The 18079-nt window shown below is 46.6% G+C and overlaps 1 protein-coding gene across 1 annotated transcript in view; it reads left to right on the top strand.

The window, feature by feature from the left end:
• Positions 1 to 11004, top strand: part of LOC120028061 (phenylalanine--tRNA ligase, mitochondrial-like) — a 134240-nt gene extending 123236 nt beyond the window's left edge. The window contains exon 8 of the mRNA XM_038973210.1: positions 9572 to 11004. Coding sequence (XP_038829138.1) covers positions 9572 to 9710 — 139 coding nt within the window. The 3' untranslated portion in view covers positions 9711 to 11004. The remainder of the gene's footprint in view (positions 1 to 9571) is intronic.
• Positions 11005 to 18079: the final 7075 nt, after the last annotated feature.

Raw genomic sequence — 18079 nt, 5'->3', positions numbered from 1 at the left:
AGAATTCTAGGTCAGGTGAACAAAAGGACTTGAGTTCCTGTATGTTATCACAATTACACCACGAGTTGTAATCATAAAACATACACCCCGCCCTTCTTCTTCCCAAAGAGAGATTTATCCCTGGCTGCGCAATGAACTGAGAAGCTAACTGGCTGGACTGACTCAGACAGTATATCCCAAGAGAGCCATGTTTCCGTGAAACAGAGTATGTTACAATCCCTGATGTCTCTATGGAAAGAAACCCTCACCCTGAGCTCATAAACTTTGTCCAGAGACTGAACAATATACTTGGAAGCGGTGGGTGATTTACTCACCTCCTATGTCAGACTAGAAAACCACTCCGAGTGCCTCTTCTCCGCCAGTGTTGTTTTGGGTTCGGCCTCTGGAATCAGTTAAATTGAACAAAGGATACGCTTCGGAAAGTCGTATTCCTGGTCGTAATGCTGGTAGCGCTGGTGAGTTACCGCCGCTCTGATATCCAATAGTTCTTCCCGGATGTGTGTAATAACACACAACAACAAAAATCCTACGAGCTAGAAGTGAAGCAGCCCTCTCTGTCGGAGCCATCTGTCGGGTGCCATTTTTACCCGATGGTAAGGGAGTGAAAAGCTCGTGGCTGGGGGCATGCCGAATTTCGTCAGCCGCCTTAGGAAGTAGAGGTGCTGTTGCACTCTCTTGACAAGTGGTGGTATTGTTGGTTCATGTCAAGTCCTCGGTGACGTGGACGCCGAGGAACTAAAAACAGCTGACTCTCCTGCAGTTCCGTTGATGTGGATCGGGGCATGTTGCCTCTGCTTCTTGAAGTCCTCTGCTTATTGTTTTTCTGATGTTGAGGGAGTGGTTGTTGTACTAGCACCACAATGCCAATTCACTTACCTCCTAGTGGTTAGAGCGTTGGACCAGTAACCGAAAGGTTGCTGGATCGAATCCCAGAGCTGACAAGGTAAAAATATGTCGTTCTACCCCTGAGCAAGTCAGTTAACCTACTGTTCCCGGGCGCTGAAGATGTGGATGTCGATTAAGGCAGGCCCCCGCACCTCTCTGATTCAGAGGGGTTGGGTTAAATGCGGAAAACACATTTCAGTTGAAGGCATTCAGTTGTACAACTGACTAGGTATACCCCCTTTCCCTTCCCTATAGGCTGACTCATCGTTGTTTGTTATTAGGCCTACAACCGTGGTATTGTCAGTCAACTTGATGGAGTTGTTGTCGTGTAAATCCAAGCAGTCGTGGGTGAACCGGGAGTACAGCAGAGGGCTGAGGACACACCCCTGGGGGGCCCTGTTTTAGGGGCCTGTGTGGAGGAGGTGTTGCTGCAAATTCTCACAGCCTATAGTCTGCCCATCAGGAAGTCCAGGATCCTGTTGCTTGGTGTCAAGCTAGGAGAGAATAGTGTTGAATGCTGAACTGTGGTCAATGAACAGCATTCTCATATAGGTGTTACCCGGCTACACGAGGGGGTTAAAGGGTGCTTATCCCCCTAAATTCAAACTTTTGCTCCCTCAGTTTTAGTTTTATGTCCCTATATAAAATTTGCTGAAGTTTAACTGATTGACAGGGTGACACAGCAGAGCGGAGATACTGATTTATTTTGCGCCAACCTGTCATGTAAATTTTGGCGGTGTTTAGGGGGCTATGGAAAGCCACTGGGCGGGCAGGAATGACTCCTTTTGGGTTTCATAAAAAGCAGGAAAAAACACACACATTCCTACAACACAGAAGTAAGACTCGAGGCTACAGGGTTGCTGAAAACAGTGACGGACCCCGGCTTTAAGTTTACAGCCACCATCTAAAGCAGGGGTGTCAAACTCATTCCACGGAGGGCCTAGTGTCTGCAGGTTTTTGGTTTTTCCTTTCAATAAAGCCCTAGACAACCAGGTGTGGGGAGTTCCTAACTAATTAGTGATGTTAATTCATCAATCAAGTACAAGGGAGGAGCGAAAACCCGCAGACACTCGGCCCCCCGTGGAATGAGTTTGACACCTGTGATCTAAAGTCTTTGAAAGCCAAGTTAATAAACAGATCACTGACCATTTCGAATCCCACCGTACCTTCTCTGCTGTGCAATCCGGTTTCCGAGCTGGTCACGGGTGCACCTCAGCCACGTTCAAAGTACTAAACGATATCATAACCGTCATTGATAAAAGACAGTACTGTGCAGCCGTCTTCATCGACCTGGCCAAGGCTTTCGACTCTATCACTGTATTCTTATCGGCAGACTCAATAGCCTTGGTTTCTCAAATGACTGCCTCGCCTGGTTCACAAACTACTTCGCAGACAGAGTTCAGTGTGTCAAATCGGAGGGCCTGTTGTCCGGACCTCTGGCAGTCTCTATGGGGGTACCACAGGGTTCAATTCTCGGGCCGACTCTTTTCTCTGTATATATATCAACGATGTCGCTCTTGGTGCGGGTGATTCCCTGATCCACCTCTACGCAGACGACACCATTCTGTATACATCTGGCCCTTCTTTGGACACTGTGTTAACGAACCTCCAAACGAGCTTCAATGCCATACAACACTCCTTCTGTGGCCTCCAACTGCTCTTAAACGCTAGCAAAACCAAATGCATGCTTTTCAACCGTCCGCTGCCCACACCCGCCTGCCCGACTAGCATCACTACTCTGGACGGTTCTGACCTAGAATACGTGGACAACTACAAATACCTAGGTGTCTGGCTAGACTGTAAACTCTCCTTCCAGACTCATATCAAACATCTCCAATCCAAAATCAAATCTAGAATCGGCTTTCTATTTCGCAACAAAGCCTCCTTCACTCACGCCGCCAAACTTACCCAAGTAAAACTGACTATCCTACCGATCCTCGACTTCGGCGATGTCATCTACAAAATAGCTTCTAAAACTCTACTCAGCAAATTGGATGCAGTCTATCACAGTACCATCCGTTTTCTTACCAAAGCGCCTTATACCACACACCACTGCGACTTGTATGCTCTAGTCGGCTGGCCCTTGCTACATATTCGTCACCAGACCCACTGGCTCCAGGTCATCTATAAGGCTATGCTAGGTAAAGCTCCGCCTTATCTCAGCTCACTGGTCACGATAACAACACCCACCCGTAGCACGCGCTCCAGCAGGTATATCTCACTGGTCATCCCCAAAGCCAACACCTCCTTTGGCCGCCTTTCCTTCCAGTTCTCTGCTGCCAGTGACTGGAACGAATTGCAAAAATCGCTGAAGCTGGAGACTTACATTTCCCTCACTAACTTTAAACATCAGCTATCTGCTATACATAGTCCATCTGTAAATAGCCTACCTGTAACGATTCTCGTTGGTGGAAGGAGAGGAGGACCAAAATGAAGCGTGGTAAGTGTTCGTCATATTTTAATTTCAAACTGAACACTACACAAAATAACAACGCTAAGAAAAACGAAACAGTTCTGTAAGGTGAACAGACACTAGACAGAAAATAAACACCCACAACCCATAGTGGGAAAACAGGCTACCTAAATATGATTCTCAATCAGAGACGACGATCGACAGCTGCCTCTGATTGAGAACCATATCAGGCCAGACATAGAAATACAGCAACATAGAAAACAGAACATAGACTACCCACCCAAACTCACGCCCTGACCAACCTAACACAAAGACATAAAATGAAACTAAGGTCAAAACGTGACACTACCCAATCTACCTACCTCAGCCCCATATTGTTTTTATTTACTTTGATGCTCTTTTGCACACCAGTATCACTACTTACACACCATCATCTGCTCATCATCATCTGCTCATCTATCACTCCAGTGTTAATCTGCTAAATTGTAATTACTTTGCTACTATGGCCTATTTTTTGCCTTACCTCCTCATGCCATTTGCACACACTGTATATAGACTTTTTTCTATTGTGTTGTTGACTGTACCCTTGTTTATTCCATGTGTAACTCTGTGTTGTTTCTGTCGCACTGCTTTGCTTTATCTTGGCCAGGTCGCAGTTGTAAATGAGAACTTGTTCTCAACTAGCTTACCTGGTTAAATAAAGGTGAAATAATATATATATATATTTTTTTTTTTTTAAATGCAAAGAATCCTCAGTCTTCTCGATCCTCCAAACAAATTACTCCAGGCAAAAGCAACAGATCTTTACACTGGAGTCAAAGTGGTGCTTTGGAGTGTGTCAAGAAGCTGAGGTGCGACAGCGAGTTTGAAGCCATTGAGGCTTTAGTATGCAGGGTGCTGTCCATGGTGCTGATGGAGCGCAGTGAGATTTTGTACCGTTGGTCCTGTAAAGTCTTGGTCAAAAGCATTTTTTTTAAACTTTTGTGTTTATTATGGTGTAACCTGATATAAGCAGAAATCAACATAATTCCAATGAAAGAACCCAAATATGTTTCATCGTAGAAATAGATAGGCTACCAAGAAAACCATAATAGAATATAACCTATTTTGGGGGGGTTTCTGTAGATGGAACTGTACATATTGGAAACGTGTTTATGGTAGGCTGACATTGCTTAATTGATTACGTGGGTCGAATTTGATTCACAGAAGTGTATTGTGCCATATCACAACATGTTGCTGTACTCAAGAGCGAGCAGCATTATTTTCCATGTTTGAAGCGGGCATGGCTGCATCTCACTGTAGCAGGCTGTAGGCTATGTTTTGGTTATTTGGATGTCCATCCACCTTATGTTTACTGTGTTTCTTTACTGTTAATGTAACTAGCCTAAATATAGATTGTGTCATGCCTTCATGAAGCTGATATTTTGTTTACTAGGCCTACTACTTGGTACCGCTGTTTTGTTCTGTTGCGTTCATTCGCATTCAGTTGTGCTGGTTTTCTAAGCCAAACTGCTATTCAGTATTTTTGTTTGCATGCATGAATAACTAGGTTACTACATTCAGCATTTGGTTTGCATTATTTTGGTAAGACAGTTGTGTGTACGGCTAGATTCACATAGGCTGTTTGTAGCCTATATTCACTACCAAAACCGCGCTAGCTGTAGCGCGCTGTCCATTGTGCTAATACAGCGCAGCAGAGAGAAGCTACCGATTTTAAAAGCCCTCAATGATCTTGGAGTCTCGGTATTTGAACTTTGTTTATATTGGTATAGTGTGATTTATATAAGCAGAATTCAATATAATTCCAATGCAAGAACCCCCAAAAATGTATCCCCCTCGCCAATTTAGTATCTTTATCCTGGTACCGGATCTGGGTTGGAGCTGTGCGTGCGTGCGGTCGGTCAGGCGGGCGGGTGGTCGGTAGGTTGGTCTGTCTGTTGGTGTTGGAGAGCATAAAGACAAAGTGAGAGAGAAAAGGTGGTATATGATTGTCCCCGGCTAAGCAGTCTCTCTAGCTGACTGGGACCAATTAGAGTGGACTTCCTGCTTCCTGTGTGTTTGGCACTGGGCTACTCTCCTCCTCTCGGCTTCTCTTCCCTCAGCCAGCCACTGACCCCTCTCCCAGCTCCTCCAAACATCCCCCTAAGCATCGCTGATCTAATTGCTCTGTCACTCGTGACTGTAGATGCACAACAAGTCCTAGCCCTTTACCCAATAGGTTGTAATGACGTCATGAATACAACCACATCACAACCAGTTTGTGAAGCAGTCTGCTGGATACCCTCTTCACACACTGTAAATAGGTCTACTCACTCCTGAAAAGTGTGGCCTGGAAGAGTTACACAACATGTAATCAACAAAATCACAACCTGCGTCAGGAGAACTGTATTTGTTTGACCACACATTTTATTGAACAATTTGTTTTGACATTGTCTGCTGTCTGATCGAGTTTCCCGCCACGACAAAGCTCGCTTTGCTTCATAACTCTTTCTGAACATACTGTACATTCCCGATTACAGCACCCCAATCTTTGTTAGATAGTTCTCTCACATCTGCCCTGCCGGCCTTGGAGGCCCCAATCCTCTATGCTCCTGGACAGCTCTGTTTTTCTCCCTTTGGAAGAAGCTAGTGTAAATAACCGACAGCCGAACGGCTGACTGTAAACCAAATTCTGCTGGGCAATAAAATGGAGACTTCTACAATAAATAGTGATTGTATTGTGTGTTTGGATCACTGTTCACCTTCTGCACACTGAATTATTGAACAACTGCGCGTTCTGTGGAAATGTCAGATACTCTTTTTGCTAAGACAGACGAGGCAGGAGTGGGGAGAGAGAAACAAGGGAAGCTAAGCATGAACCAACCGCTGTGGATGGAGACAATGGAGACAACAAATGCCATTTCTAACGGGGTGTCATGGCCAATCATTGATTATTTTTGATGGGCTCGGACGTTGAATAATTCATTTCTCCATTAACAAGTCGGAATCGCCTCAGGAAATGTCCCCTCCCCTCATGTACAGTTGATAGTTATGGTCTGCACTCTATCATTAATACACAGTTCTGGTTTGGAGCAAATTCCATTAGCTCATCATTTGCATGTCTACAGTATGTATTGTCATACATTGACATGTCAAGTCAATGATGGAGGGAGAGGGAGAAGAACATTGTGCAAGCTCAGTGCTGGAGGGGGAAAAAACATTTTTCTCATTAGCTGGTTTTGGCTGTGGTGGGAGGGTGGAGTTAAGTTTAGGTTAAGAGTTAGGGAAAATAGGATTTTGATTGGTCCCCAAAAAGTATAGAAAGACATAGCGGCGTGGGAGCGCCATGCAATGTCCCATTTGCAATCAGTGGTGGCATAAATTTGCCAGGGCTGGTATTTACGAAGCTGCCCACAGTAGCTCTCTAGCTGAGAGTGTGATTTTATCTCCTTCTCTTTTTTTCTCTTTAACGAGGATGTCGGTCCGATAAACCAATTATCTCTTTCCGCGCCGTGCGCTCTAAATTATATTTTCTCATCTGTCAGTCACCTCCCGACAAGGTTACCCAGAGATCACACTCTCTCCGGCTGCAGCTATTCTTAGCGTGGCAGCCCGCGAGGAGGAGTTTTCTGTGAAACAAGGTTGCCCTTTCAGAGAGTAGAGGAGGGAAGAAACCGACACCTATGGCACAGCCCCCGCCACCGTATAGAACACTGTAAAGCTGTAGAAATGTAATCTATTCTCCTGTCTGCCGGAGCTGGAGAGAAATGAAAGGCGAGAGCGGAGCTCCCGTTTATGGCTCTAAAGGGTTTCCTGATTAAACGTGGCGAAACTCGGCCTGAGTGTCGCCACCGCCTCGTCGTAATTGCGGCTTCTCATTTCCAGTGGATATCTGCATTGTCAGGGAAAACAGTTCGCCTCTGTTTTCCCAGTAATGCGCAGCAGCCGTCTTTACTGTTTTTTTTTTTAAATGCACCCCATATTGTGATGTGTATAAAGTGAAGTATACAGAAATTAGGACCGGTGAGGAATGTGCTTGAAATTAGGACTTTTATCAGAAAACAGTTGACACTTTCTGATGTCAGTCGCCACAGCCTGCCTCGGTGTTTGCGTGACTAAAACCACTGCGTGATTTTGTCACCACTTCTCTGTTTGAATTATTATCTCTGCAACAGACACCAGATGTGTCCCCCTGACAGTGGGAGTCTGCTGGTATGAAGCCGACTTTGATTTTATCAGGGATCCCATGGGGTTTGGGCTCATGGAATCCCAAGGCTCCGTCTTTCAGACGTCTTCTCTCAGACATTTTGTCTTAGCTAGGTGCTTTGTGGCACATTACAAATCTCAGCCGTTGGTTTCAATGAGCACCGCAATATGGAAATGACAAAAGGGCCATGCTTAGCTTTCGAACTACTTTATGTGGCGGATACTACCGTTGTTCATGTTCATCCTTCGTTGTACTTTGAAGATCCTCATTACTGTCCCCTAGAGAGACAGGGACTATGTGTGTGTGTGGGCACGTGCGTTTGTGTGTGTGCATGCATAATCCATTATCTTGACTACTGTAGGCTCTAACATCTCACCTAATGTCTTTATATATCCCATAGGAATGGAGGGATGTGACAAATATTGTAGACAACATGAATATTGTCTGATCTAATTGGGATTGTCCATGTGGATCTCACTGGAGAGGTCAAACATAGCTCTTGTGTTTGTGTTCATTAGTCTCCAAAAATATAAATGTCCTCTCACTGTCAACTGTGTTTATTTTCAGCAAACTTAACATGTGTAAATATTTGTATGAACATAATAAGATTCAACAACTGAGACCATAAACTGAACAAGTTCCACAGACATGTGACTTACAGAAATGGAATAATGTGTCCCTGAACAAAGGGGGGGTCAAAATCAAAAGTAACAGTCAGTATCTGGTGTAGCCACCAGCTACATTAAGTACTGCAGTGCATCTCCTCCTCATGGACGACACCAGATTTGCCAGTTCTTGCTGTGAGATGTTACCCCACTCTTCCACCAAGGCACATACAATTTCCCAGACATTTCTGGGGGGAATGCCCCTAGCCCTCACCCTCCGATCCAACAGGTCCCAGACGTGCTCAATGGGATTGAGATCCGGGCTCTTCGCTGGCCATGGCAGAACACTGACATTCTTGTCTTGTAGGAAATCACGCACAGAAGGAGCAGTATGGCTGGTGGCATTGTCATGCTGGAAGGGTCATGTCAGGATGAGCCTGCTGGAAGGGTACCACATGAGGGAGGAGGATGTCTTCCCTGTAATGCCCAGCGTTGAGATTGCCTGCAATGACAACAAGCTCAGTCCTGGGATGCTGTGACACACCGCCCCAGACCATGACGGACCCTCCACCTCCAAATCAATCCCGCTCCAGAGTACAGGCCTCGGTGTAACGCTCATTCCTTCGATGATAAACGCGAATCTGACCATCACCCCTGGTGAGACAAAACCACGACTTGTCAGTAAAGAGCACTTTTTGCCAGTCCTGTCTGGTCCAGCGACAGTGGGTTTGTGCTCATAGGCCGGTTGTTGCCGGTGAAGTATGGTGAGGACCTGCCTACAACAGGCCTACAAGCCCTCAGTCCAGCCTCTCTACAGCTTATTGCGGACAGTCTGAGCACTGATGGAGGGATTGTGCGTTCCTGGTGTAACTCGGGCAGTTATTGTTGCCATCCTGTACCTGTCCCGCAGGTGTAATGTTCGGATGTATCGATTCTGTGCAGGTGTTGTTACACGTGGTCTGCCACTGTGAGGATGATCAGCTGTCTGTCCTGTCTCCCTGTAGCGCTGTCTTAGGCGTCTCACAGTACGGATATTGCAATTTATTTCCCTGGCCACATCTGCAGTCCTCATACTTCCTTGCAGCATAGCTAAGGCATGTTCATACAGATGAGCTGGGACCCTGGGCACCTTTCTTTTGGTGTTTTTTAGAGTCAGTAGAAAGGCCTCTTTAGTGTCCCACATTTTCATAACTGTGACCTTAATTACCTAAGCTGTTAGTGGCTTTACGCCCGTTCCACAGGTGCATGTTCATTAATTGTTTATGGTTCATTGAACAAGCATGGGAAACAGTGTTTAACCCTTTACAATGAAGATCTGTGAAGTTATTTGGATTTTTACAAATTGTCTTTGAAAGACAGGGTCCTGAAAAAGGGACTTTTATTTTTTTGCAGATTTTTTTTATTTTTATATCCATTGTGACCTACACCCTCTCTTGATCCCTCTCGGTCCTCCTAACCCCTGTCTCTCTTCTCTCCCCACAGGACGCAGAAGCACAGCCACTGTTACCGCATCACCTACCGCCACATGGAGAGGACCCTGACCCAGGAGGAGGTGCGTGTTCTCCACGCCGCCATCGAGCACACCGCCGAGCAGGAACTGGGCGTGAAGGGGCGGTACTGAGACCCCCTCCGCCGCACCCTCCGCCACACCCTCCCCTGCTCAGTAGGCGCGAAACAGGAAAAATCGGTTTAAAACCTGGCAAAACGGAAAAGTACTACCCGAACTCAAAATGTCCCTTTTTCAATAGCTTTGTCACTGTGTGCCCTTCTGAACATAACCATGACTTACACGTTTCAAGCGGACGGACTTCGGCTGACTCTGTTCTCGGCTCTCATAGAGACACGAGGGGAATCCTACGGACCATTCCTGGGGTTCCTCCTCTTGGTAGTACAACAATAATGAAAGTGGTTGTAGTACCTGCAGACGTAGGGTCTTAATTTGATTTCCCTTTTGTTGAGAGTTTTGTAGTGTATTCAAAGTTTAAAAACTATTCTAAAGTTTATAATTTCCACTTTAAAATATCAGACTTGATTTGCCCCAACGAAAAATGTATCAACCCCCACAAAAAAGGTCCAGAAATTATAATCACCATAATAATTCATATTTCCTGTTGCTGCAGGACTATTTTCCTGTTGTAGCCCTGAGCTAACTCACCTGATTCAAGTAGTCAAGGGCTTGGTCATTAGTTGTCAAGTTGAATCAGGTGTGCTAGCTCTGTCCCTGAGGAGAGGTTTGGTACGAGACTACAGGTAACGACTCGACCTCCTCGAAAGTGTGCTTCAATGTGACTATTAGATAGTGGTCCTGTGTGGCAGAGTTTGTAAGAGCACCACTCTAGCAATGCCAAGGTAGTGGGTTCAATTCCTGCATTGATCACATAATAAAAATGGATGCTCGCATTGTACTGTACATTTCTTTGAATAAAAGCGTCTGCTATGTGACATTATAGTCACTGATTCTTCTGAACAAAGGGACACATCCACTCTAGGCTCTACTCCACCTCGGTACCAAGCAACTCTTATCATTAGAGCCTCCAGTAACCTTTCATGTGAAGTGGCTGACGCTCTTAAGTGACACAATCCACAGCGTCGCGTCACCAGAGGGGGAATGTGTTTGATTTAATATGGACGTCACCTAAAGCCTTTCATGCCATTGGCTTCTTACCAGCCTGGCGAGAGAGACCGACGAACGAACACAATACAGTCCTGTTGATGATTCAATCGACATTTGTATTTGTAATATTTCCATAAAAGATGTGTTATTAAGAGTGAGGAGGGGATGTGTTGGTACACTACCTGAGAAGCATTGTAATAAAAGCCGCTATTGTTTCAGTGCTGGGTGAAAGTACAAAGAGTGTCCTTTATGTCCGTTCGCTTAACATGTGATTTCAAATAAACTGTGACGTTTGGTTAAAGTCCTGGCGATCGTTCTTTCTGAGCAGAGCACACACAATATTTGAGGAGCTGCGGTAATGATTTTATACCGCAGATTGAGCACCAATGTTTTTGGAACAACCTCTGCCCTCATCAGTCTTGTTAACAGAGTGATTATGCATTTGCACTAGGTCTATTACGCCCGCTATTCTATTTACGACTGGAAGAACCTGTGTGAATACCAGATGAGACTGTGTTCCATATTTATTTGATGTGCTGTAAGCCTCTTCATTAAGAAGTCATTAGAAACATTAACACTTCATCCCCTGCCTCCAATCTCTGTCAATAGAATCATCAGGATTCTCTTGTTGTTTCACTGTGTAACGGCTTTCTTCCATAGGTGAAGGAGAGGACCAAAGAGCAGCGCGGCTAGTGTTCAACATGTTTAATACAAGAACAAGTGAAACACTACAAACAACATACAAAATAACAAATGTGCAAAACCGATACAGACCTATCTGGTGCAGAACACAAACACAGAGACAGGTAACAAACACCCACAAAATCCCAACACAAAACAAGCCTCCTATATATGATTCTCAATCAGGGACAACGATTACCATCTGCCTCTGATTGAGAACCATATTAGGCTGGACATAGAAACAGACAAACTAGACACACAACATAGAATTCCCACCCAGCTCACGTCCTGACCAACTAAACACATACAAAACAACAGAAAACAGGTCAGGAACGTGACAGAACCCCCCCCTCAAGGTGCGAACTCCGGGCGCACCCCTAAAACTCAAGGGGAGGGTCTGGGTGGGCATCTGTCCGCGGTGGCGGCTCCGGCGCAGGACGAGGACACCACTCCACCACTGTCTTTGTCCCCCTCCTTAGCGTCCTTTGAGTGGCGACCCTCGCCCACGACCTTGGCCTAAGAATCCTCCCCAAGGCCCCCACATGATTTAGGAGGTAGCTCAGGACAGAGAGGTAGCTCAGGACAGAGAGGTAGCTCAGGACAGAGAGGTAGCTCAGGACAGAGAGGTAGCTCAGGACAGAGAGGTAGCTCAGGACAGAGAGGTAGCTCAGGACAGAGGGGCAACTCCGGACTGAGTGGCAGCTCCGGACTGGAGGGCAGCTCCGGACTGGAGGGCAGCTCATGACTGGAGGGCAGCTCATGACTGGAGGGCAGCTCATGACTGGAGGGCAGCTCATGACTGGAGGGCAGCTCATGACTGGAGGGCAGCTCTGGCAGCTCCTGACTGGCTGGCGTCTCTGGCAGCTCCTGACTGGCTGGCGTCTCTGGCAGCTCCTGACTGGCTGGCGTCTCTGGCAGCTCCTGACTGGCTGGCGTCTCTGGCAGCTCCTGACTGGCTGGCGTCTCTGGCAGCTCCTGACTGGCTGGCGTCTCTGGCAGCTCCTGACTGGCTGGCGTCTCTGGCAGCTCCTGACTGGCTGGCGTCTCTGGCAGCTCCTGACTGGCTGGCGTCTCTGGCAGCTCCTGACTGGCTGGCGTCTCTGGCAGCTCCTGACTGGCTGGCGTCTCTGGCAGCTCCTGACTGGCTGGCGTCTCTGGCAGCTCCTGACTGGCTGGCGTCTCTGGCAGCTCCTGACTGGCTGGCGTCTCTGGCAGCTCCTGACTGGCTGGCGTCTCTGGCAGCTCCTGACTGGCTGGCGTCTCTGGCAGCTCCTGACTGGCTGGCGTCTCTGGCAGCTCCTGACTGGCTGGCGTCTCTGGCAGCTCCTGACTGGCTGGCGTCTCTGGCAGCTCCTGACTGGCTGGCGTCTCTGGCAGCTCCTGACTGGCTGGCGTCTCTGGCAGCTCCTGACTGGCTGGCGTCTCTGGCAGCTCCTGACTGGCTGGCGTCTCTGGCAGCTCCTGACTGGCTGGCGTCTCTGGCAGCTCCTGACTGGCTGGCGTCTCTGACAGCTCCTGACTGGCTGGCGTCTCTGACAGCTCCTGACTGGCTGGCGTCTCTGGCAGCTCCTGACTGGCTGGCGTCTCTGGCAGCTCCTGACTGGCTGGCGTCTCTGGCAGCTCCTGACTGGCTGGCGTCTCTGGCAGCTCCTGACTGACGGACGGCTCTAACGGCTCCTGACTGACGGACGGCTCTAATGGCTCGGGACAGACGGGCGGCTCTAATGGCTCGTGGCAGACGGATGGCTCAGATGGCGCTGGGCAGACGGATGGCTCAGACGGCGCTGGGCAGACAGATGGCTCAGACGGCGCTGGGCAGACAGATGGCTCAGACGGCGCTGGGCAGGCAGGCAGCTCAGACGGCGCTGGGCAGACAGGCAGTGCAGGCGGCGTTGAGCAGACGGCCGACTCTGACCTGCTGAGGCGCACAGTAGGCCTGGTGCGTGGTGCCGGAACTGGAGGTACCGGGCTGAGGGCACGCACCTCAGGGCGAGTGCGGGGAGGAGGAACAGGGCTCTGGAGATGCACTGGAAGCCTGGTGCGTGGTGTAGGCACTGGTGGTACTGGTCTGGGGCGGGAAGGTGGCGCCGGATATACCGGACCGTGAAGGAGGACACGCGCTCTTGAGCACCGAGCCTCTCCAACCCTACCAGGTTGAATGGTCCCCGTAGCCCTGCCAGTGCGGCGAGGTGGAATAACCCGCACTGGGCTATGCAGGCGAACCCGGGGACACCACCTGTAAGGCTGGTGCCATGTACGCCGGCCCGAGGAGACGTACTGGAGGCCAGATACGTTGGGCCGGCTTCATGACATCCGGCTCGATGCCCAACCTAGCCCTCCCAGTGCGGCAAGGTGGAATAGCCCGCACTGGGCTAAGCACGCGTACTGGGGACACCGTGCGCTTTACCGCATAACACGGTGTCTGACCAGTACGACGCCCTCTCACTCCACGGTAAGCCCGGGGAGTTGGCTCAGGTATCCAACCCGGCTTCGCCACACTCCCCTTTAGCCCCCCCCCCCCCCCCCCCCCCCCCCAAGAAATTTTTGGGTGAGCCTCTCGGGTTTCCAGCCACTCTGCCTTGCAAGCGCCTCATAATGCCGCCTCTCCGCTTTTGATGCCTCCAGCTCCGCTTTGGGACGGCGACACTCCTCTGGCTCTGCCCAGGGTCCTTCTCCGTCCAGAATCTCCTCCCATGTCCATTCCTCCTTGTACCGCTGCTGCTGTTGCTGCTGCCCATTGCCACGCTGCTTGGTCCGGGTTTGGTGGGTGTTTCTGTAACGGCTTTCTTCCATAGGTGAAGGAGAGGACCAAAGTGCAGCGCGGCTAGTGTTCAACATGTTTAATACAAGAACAAGTGAAACACTACAAACAACATACAAAATAACAAATGTGCAAAGCCGATACAGACCTATCTGGTGCAGAACACAAACACAGAGACAGGTAACAAACACCCACAAAATCCCAACACAAAACAAGCCTCCTATATATGATTCTCAATCAGGGACAACGATTACCATCTGCCTCTGATTGAGAACCATATTAGGCTGGACATAGAAGCAGACAAACTAGACACACAACATAGAATTCCCACCCAGCTCACGTCCTGACCAACTAAACACATACAAAACAACAGAAAACAGGTCAGGAACGTGACACACTGCTGCCGTTGGGTATACAGAGCACTAGATTGACAAACTGACCCACCAGAATAGAGCTGTCAAAGAAAGGGCCCATTCTTTATGACAATGTTTGTTTCTTTTTTTAAATAAATTGGCTGGAGAGGAACAGAGAAAATTAAATTGCGACGGGATGAGTGTCTCCCTCCATTTAGTATGATACTGTATGTTATGTTACGTTTCGTTTGGTATGTATTAATTTGTGGAAGTCCATCATCCATTTTGTATGATATGTTCCGAAATACATATCGTATGATATGTTACGAATTTCATTTTGTTGTGACTAACTTTAGCTAGGTGGCTAACATTAGCTCAGCTAGGGGTTAAGGTTGGGGGTTAAGGTTAGGAGTTAGGATTAGGAGTTAGGGTAAGGGTCAGCTAACATGCTAAGTAGTTGCAAAGTAGCTCAAATGTAGTGAGTAGTTGCAAAGTTGCTAATTAGCTAAAATGCAATTTTGGAATGTTTCATTCCAAAACGCTATATATCTATTTTCAGGTTATATTTTGTTTAAAGAAATTATGAAAGAGATTGGTGTGTTTGTCACTATCTAATCATTGCATGGGGTTGTTCAATGACAGATTTGTTTAAAATCTGTCACTTGATGGTTTCATTTCAGAGAAACAAATAATCATGTTTCTTTTCCTAAATTCTTTATATCCACCTCACTCTCATAGAAATAAGCAGTACTGCCAGGTTTTACACAGTCAAATATAACATAACAAATAACAAAAAAAATTATAAAGTTGTTAAATTATTCAATACAGTAATATGTGATCTGTATGTAAAACATGTACATTTGACATTTCAGTCATTTAGCTGCTCTTATCCAAAGCAACTTACAGTAAGTGCATTCATCTTAAGATAGCTAGGTGAGACAATCACACTATATATACAAAAGTATATGGACACCCCTTCAAATTAGTGGATTCAGCTATTTCAGCCAAACCTGTTGTGTATAAAATTGAGCACACAGCCATGCAATCTCCATAGACAAACATTGGCAGTAAAAGGGCCTCGCTGAATAGTTCAGTGACTTTCAACGTGGCACCTTCATAGGATGCCACCTTTCCAACAAGTCAGTTCTTAACATTTCTGCCCTGGTAGTGCTGCCCCGGTCAACTGTAAGTGCTGTTATTGTGAAGTGGAAACGTCTAGGAGGAACAATGGCTCAGTGGTAGTGGTAGGCCACAAGTAAACAGAATGGGACTGCCGAGTGCTGAAGCGCGTAAAAATTGTCTGTCCTCGGTTGCAACACTCACCACCAAGTTCCAAACTGCCTTTGGAAGCAACGTCACCACAAGAACTGTTCGTCGGGAGCTTCATGAAATGGGTTTCCATGGCCGAGCAGCCACACACAAGCTTAATCTTGGAAATAGGGGGCGCCCTTTTCACTTCTGGATAAAATTGTGCCCAATTTAAACGGCCTCGTACTCTGTCCTAGATCATATGATATGCATATTATTATTACTATTGGATAGAAAACACTGAAGTTTCTAAAACTGTTTGAATTATATCTGTGAATAAAACAGAACTCATTTGGCAGGCAAACTTCCAGACAGGAAGTGAAAATTCTGAAATGGGTCTCTGTGAAAGGCATTGCCTATTCAATTGTCTTGTATTTATGGATCTGTATGCACTTCATACGCCTTCCACTAGATGTCAACAGGCAGTAGAACGTGGAATGAAGTGTCTAGCCTTCTCTGGGACCGGATGGGAGTCGTTGGAGTGAGAGGTCAGCCATATTGGTAGTACTTGGCTACGCACTTAGGTTTGTCATATCGTTGTCTGCAATGCGTTAGGTAGACACGAAGAAATGCTCCGTCTGGGACGTTATTGGATATATTTGTGAAAAACATCCTAAAGATGGATTCTCAACTGAGTTTGACCAGTTTATTCGACTTTTATTATCACTTTTTGAATTTTTCGTTCATGCGTAAAATCTTCATGGACACGTGAGCTACACCATGCTAGCCAAAGTTGCTAATTCGACAGAAGAAATGGACATTCTAAAACAAAACAACGATTTATTGTGGAACTAGGATTCCTGGCACTGCATTCTGATGAAAGTTCAAAGGTAAGGGAATATTTATGATGTTATTTCGTATTTTTGTGGACTCTTTGGACTCCAACATGGCGGAGAATGTCTGAGCGCTGTCTCAGATTATTGCATGCTGTGCTTTGTACTAAAGTTATTTTTTTTAATCTAACACAGCGGCTGATTAAGAACCAGTGTATCTTTAATTATATGTGCAACGTGTATTTTTCAGCAAAGTTTATGATGAGTTTTTCTGTTAGATTACGTGGCTGTCTAAAATTTCTCCGGACATTTTGGTGCCATTTGTGACCATGGCGGCAATGTAGAACCCCGATTTGTAGCTATAAATATGCACATTTTCGAACAAAACATAAATGTATTGTATAACATGATGTCATAAGACTGTCATCTGATGAAGTTGTTCAAAGGTTAGTGATTAATTTTATCTCTATTTGTGGGTTTTGTGAAAGCTATCTTTGCGGTGAAAAAATGGCGTTGTGTGTTTGGCTATTGTGGTGAGCTAACATAAATATATGTTGTGTTTTCGCTGTAAAACATTTTAAAAATCGGACATGTTGGCTGGATTCACAAGATTTTTATCTTTCATTTGCTGTATTGGACTTGTGATTTCATGAAATTATATTATATGATATCCCTGTGGCGCTAGGCTAGGCTATCCTAGTCAGCTTTTCTGATGAGAATGATCCCGGATCCGGGATGGGTGGTCCGTAGATTAAGATCACCATGCACAATGCCAAGCATCGGCTGGAGTGGTGTAAAGCTGGCCGCCGTTGGACTCGAGCAGCAGAAATGCGTTCTCTGGTGTGATGAATAACGTTTCACCATCTGGCAGTCCGGACGAATCTGGGTTTGGCAGATGCCAAGGAGAACGCTACCTGCCCGAATGCATAGTAAAGTTTGGTGGAGGAGGAATAATGGTCTGTGCCCATCACAGTCAAATCTACAGGATTCAAACATTCCGTTCCAGCTAAACAGTGGATATACACAGAGTTTAGAAAACATTAAGAACAGTTTCCTAATATTGAATTGCTTTTCTGATAACAGTAACATTTTAGACACACATGAAGGTGCCCATAAGCAAAAAATTCTGATGAAAAAAACATGTGAAAAATGAGTGGATAGAGCATTTTGGAAATAGTCTTCAATTGCTAATTTCCTCTGAGCGTGGTGGTGGTGCAGGCTAGATCAATAGCAGACCCAGACCCAGACAAACTCCACTGACAAGGGTCCAGATCAATTGGGGAAAATTAGCTTGGGGGGATGGGGAAAACAGTAAACAACTATCTATCGTTTTCTTTAGGGAAAAGACTGAGATGTAATGTGGTGCGTAACTCCCTCTGGGCAAAGGCAGAAATCAGTAGTTTATGATGACATGATTTCATGGGGGAGCTTATCGATGTACATTTAATTGCCACTCTGATTTCTTTCGGGAAGTCATCTGAAGAATGTCCTGCATGAATT

This window comes from Salvelinus namaycush, chromosome 33 (genome assembly GCF_016432855.1).
Source record: "Salvelinus namaycush isolate Seneca chromosome 33, SaNama_1.0, whole genome shotgun sequence".
NCBI lineage: Eukaryota > Metazoa > Chordata > Actinopteri > Salmoniformes > Salmonidae > Salvelinus > Salvelinus namaycush.
Note: the sequence above shows the minus strand (reverse complement) of the source record. Positions and strands in the feature narration are given on the sequence as shown.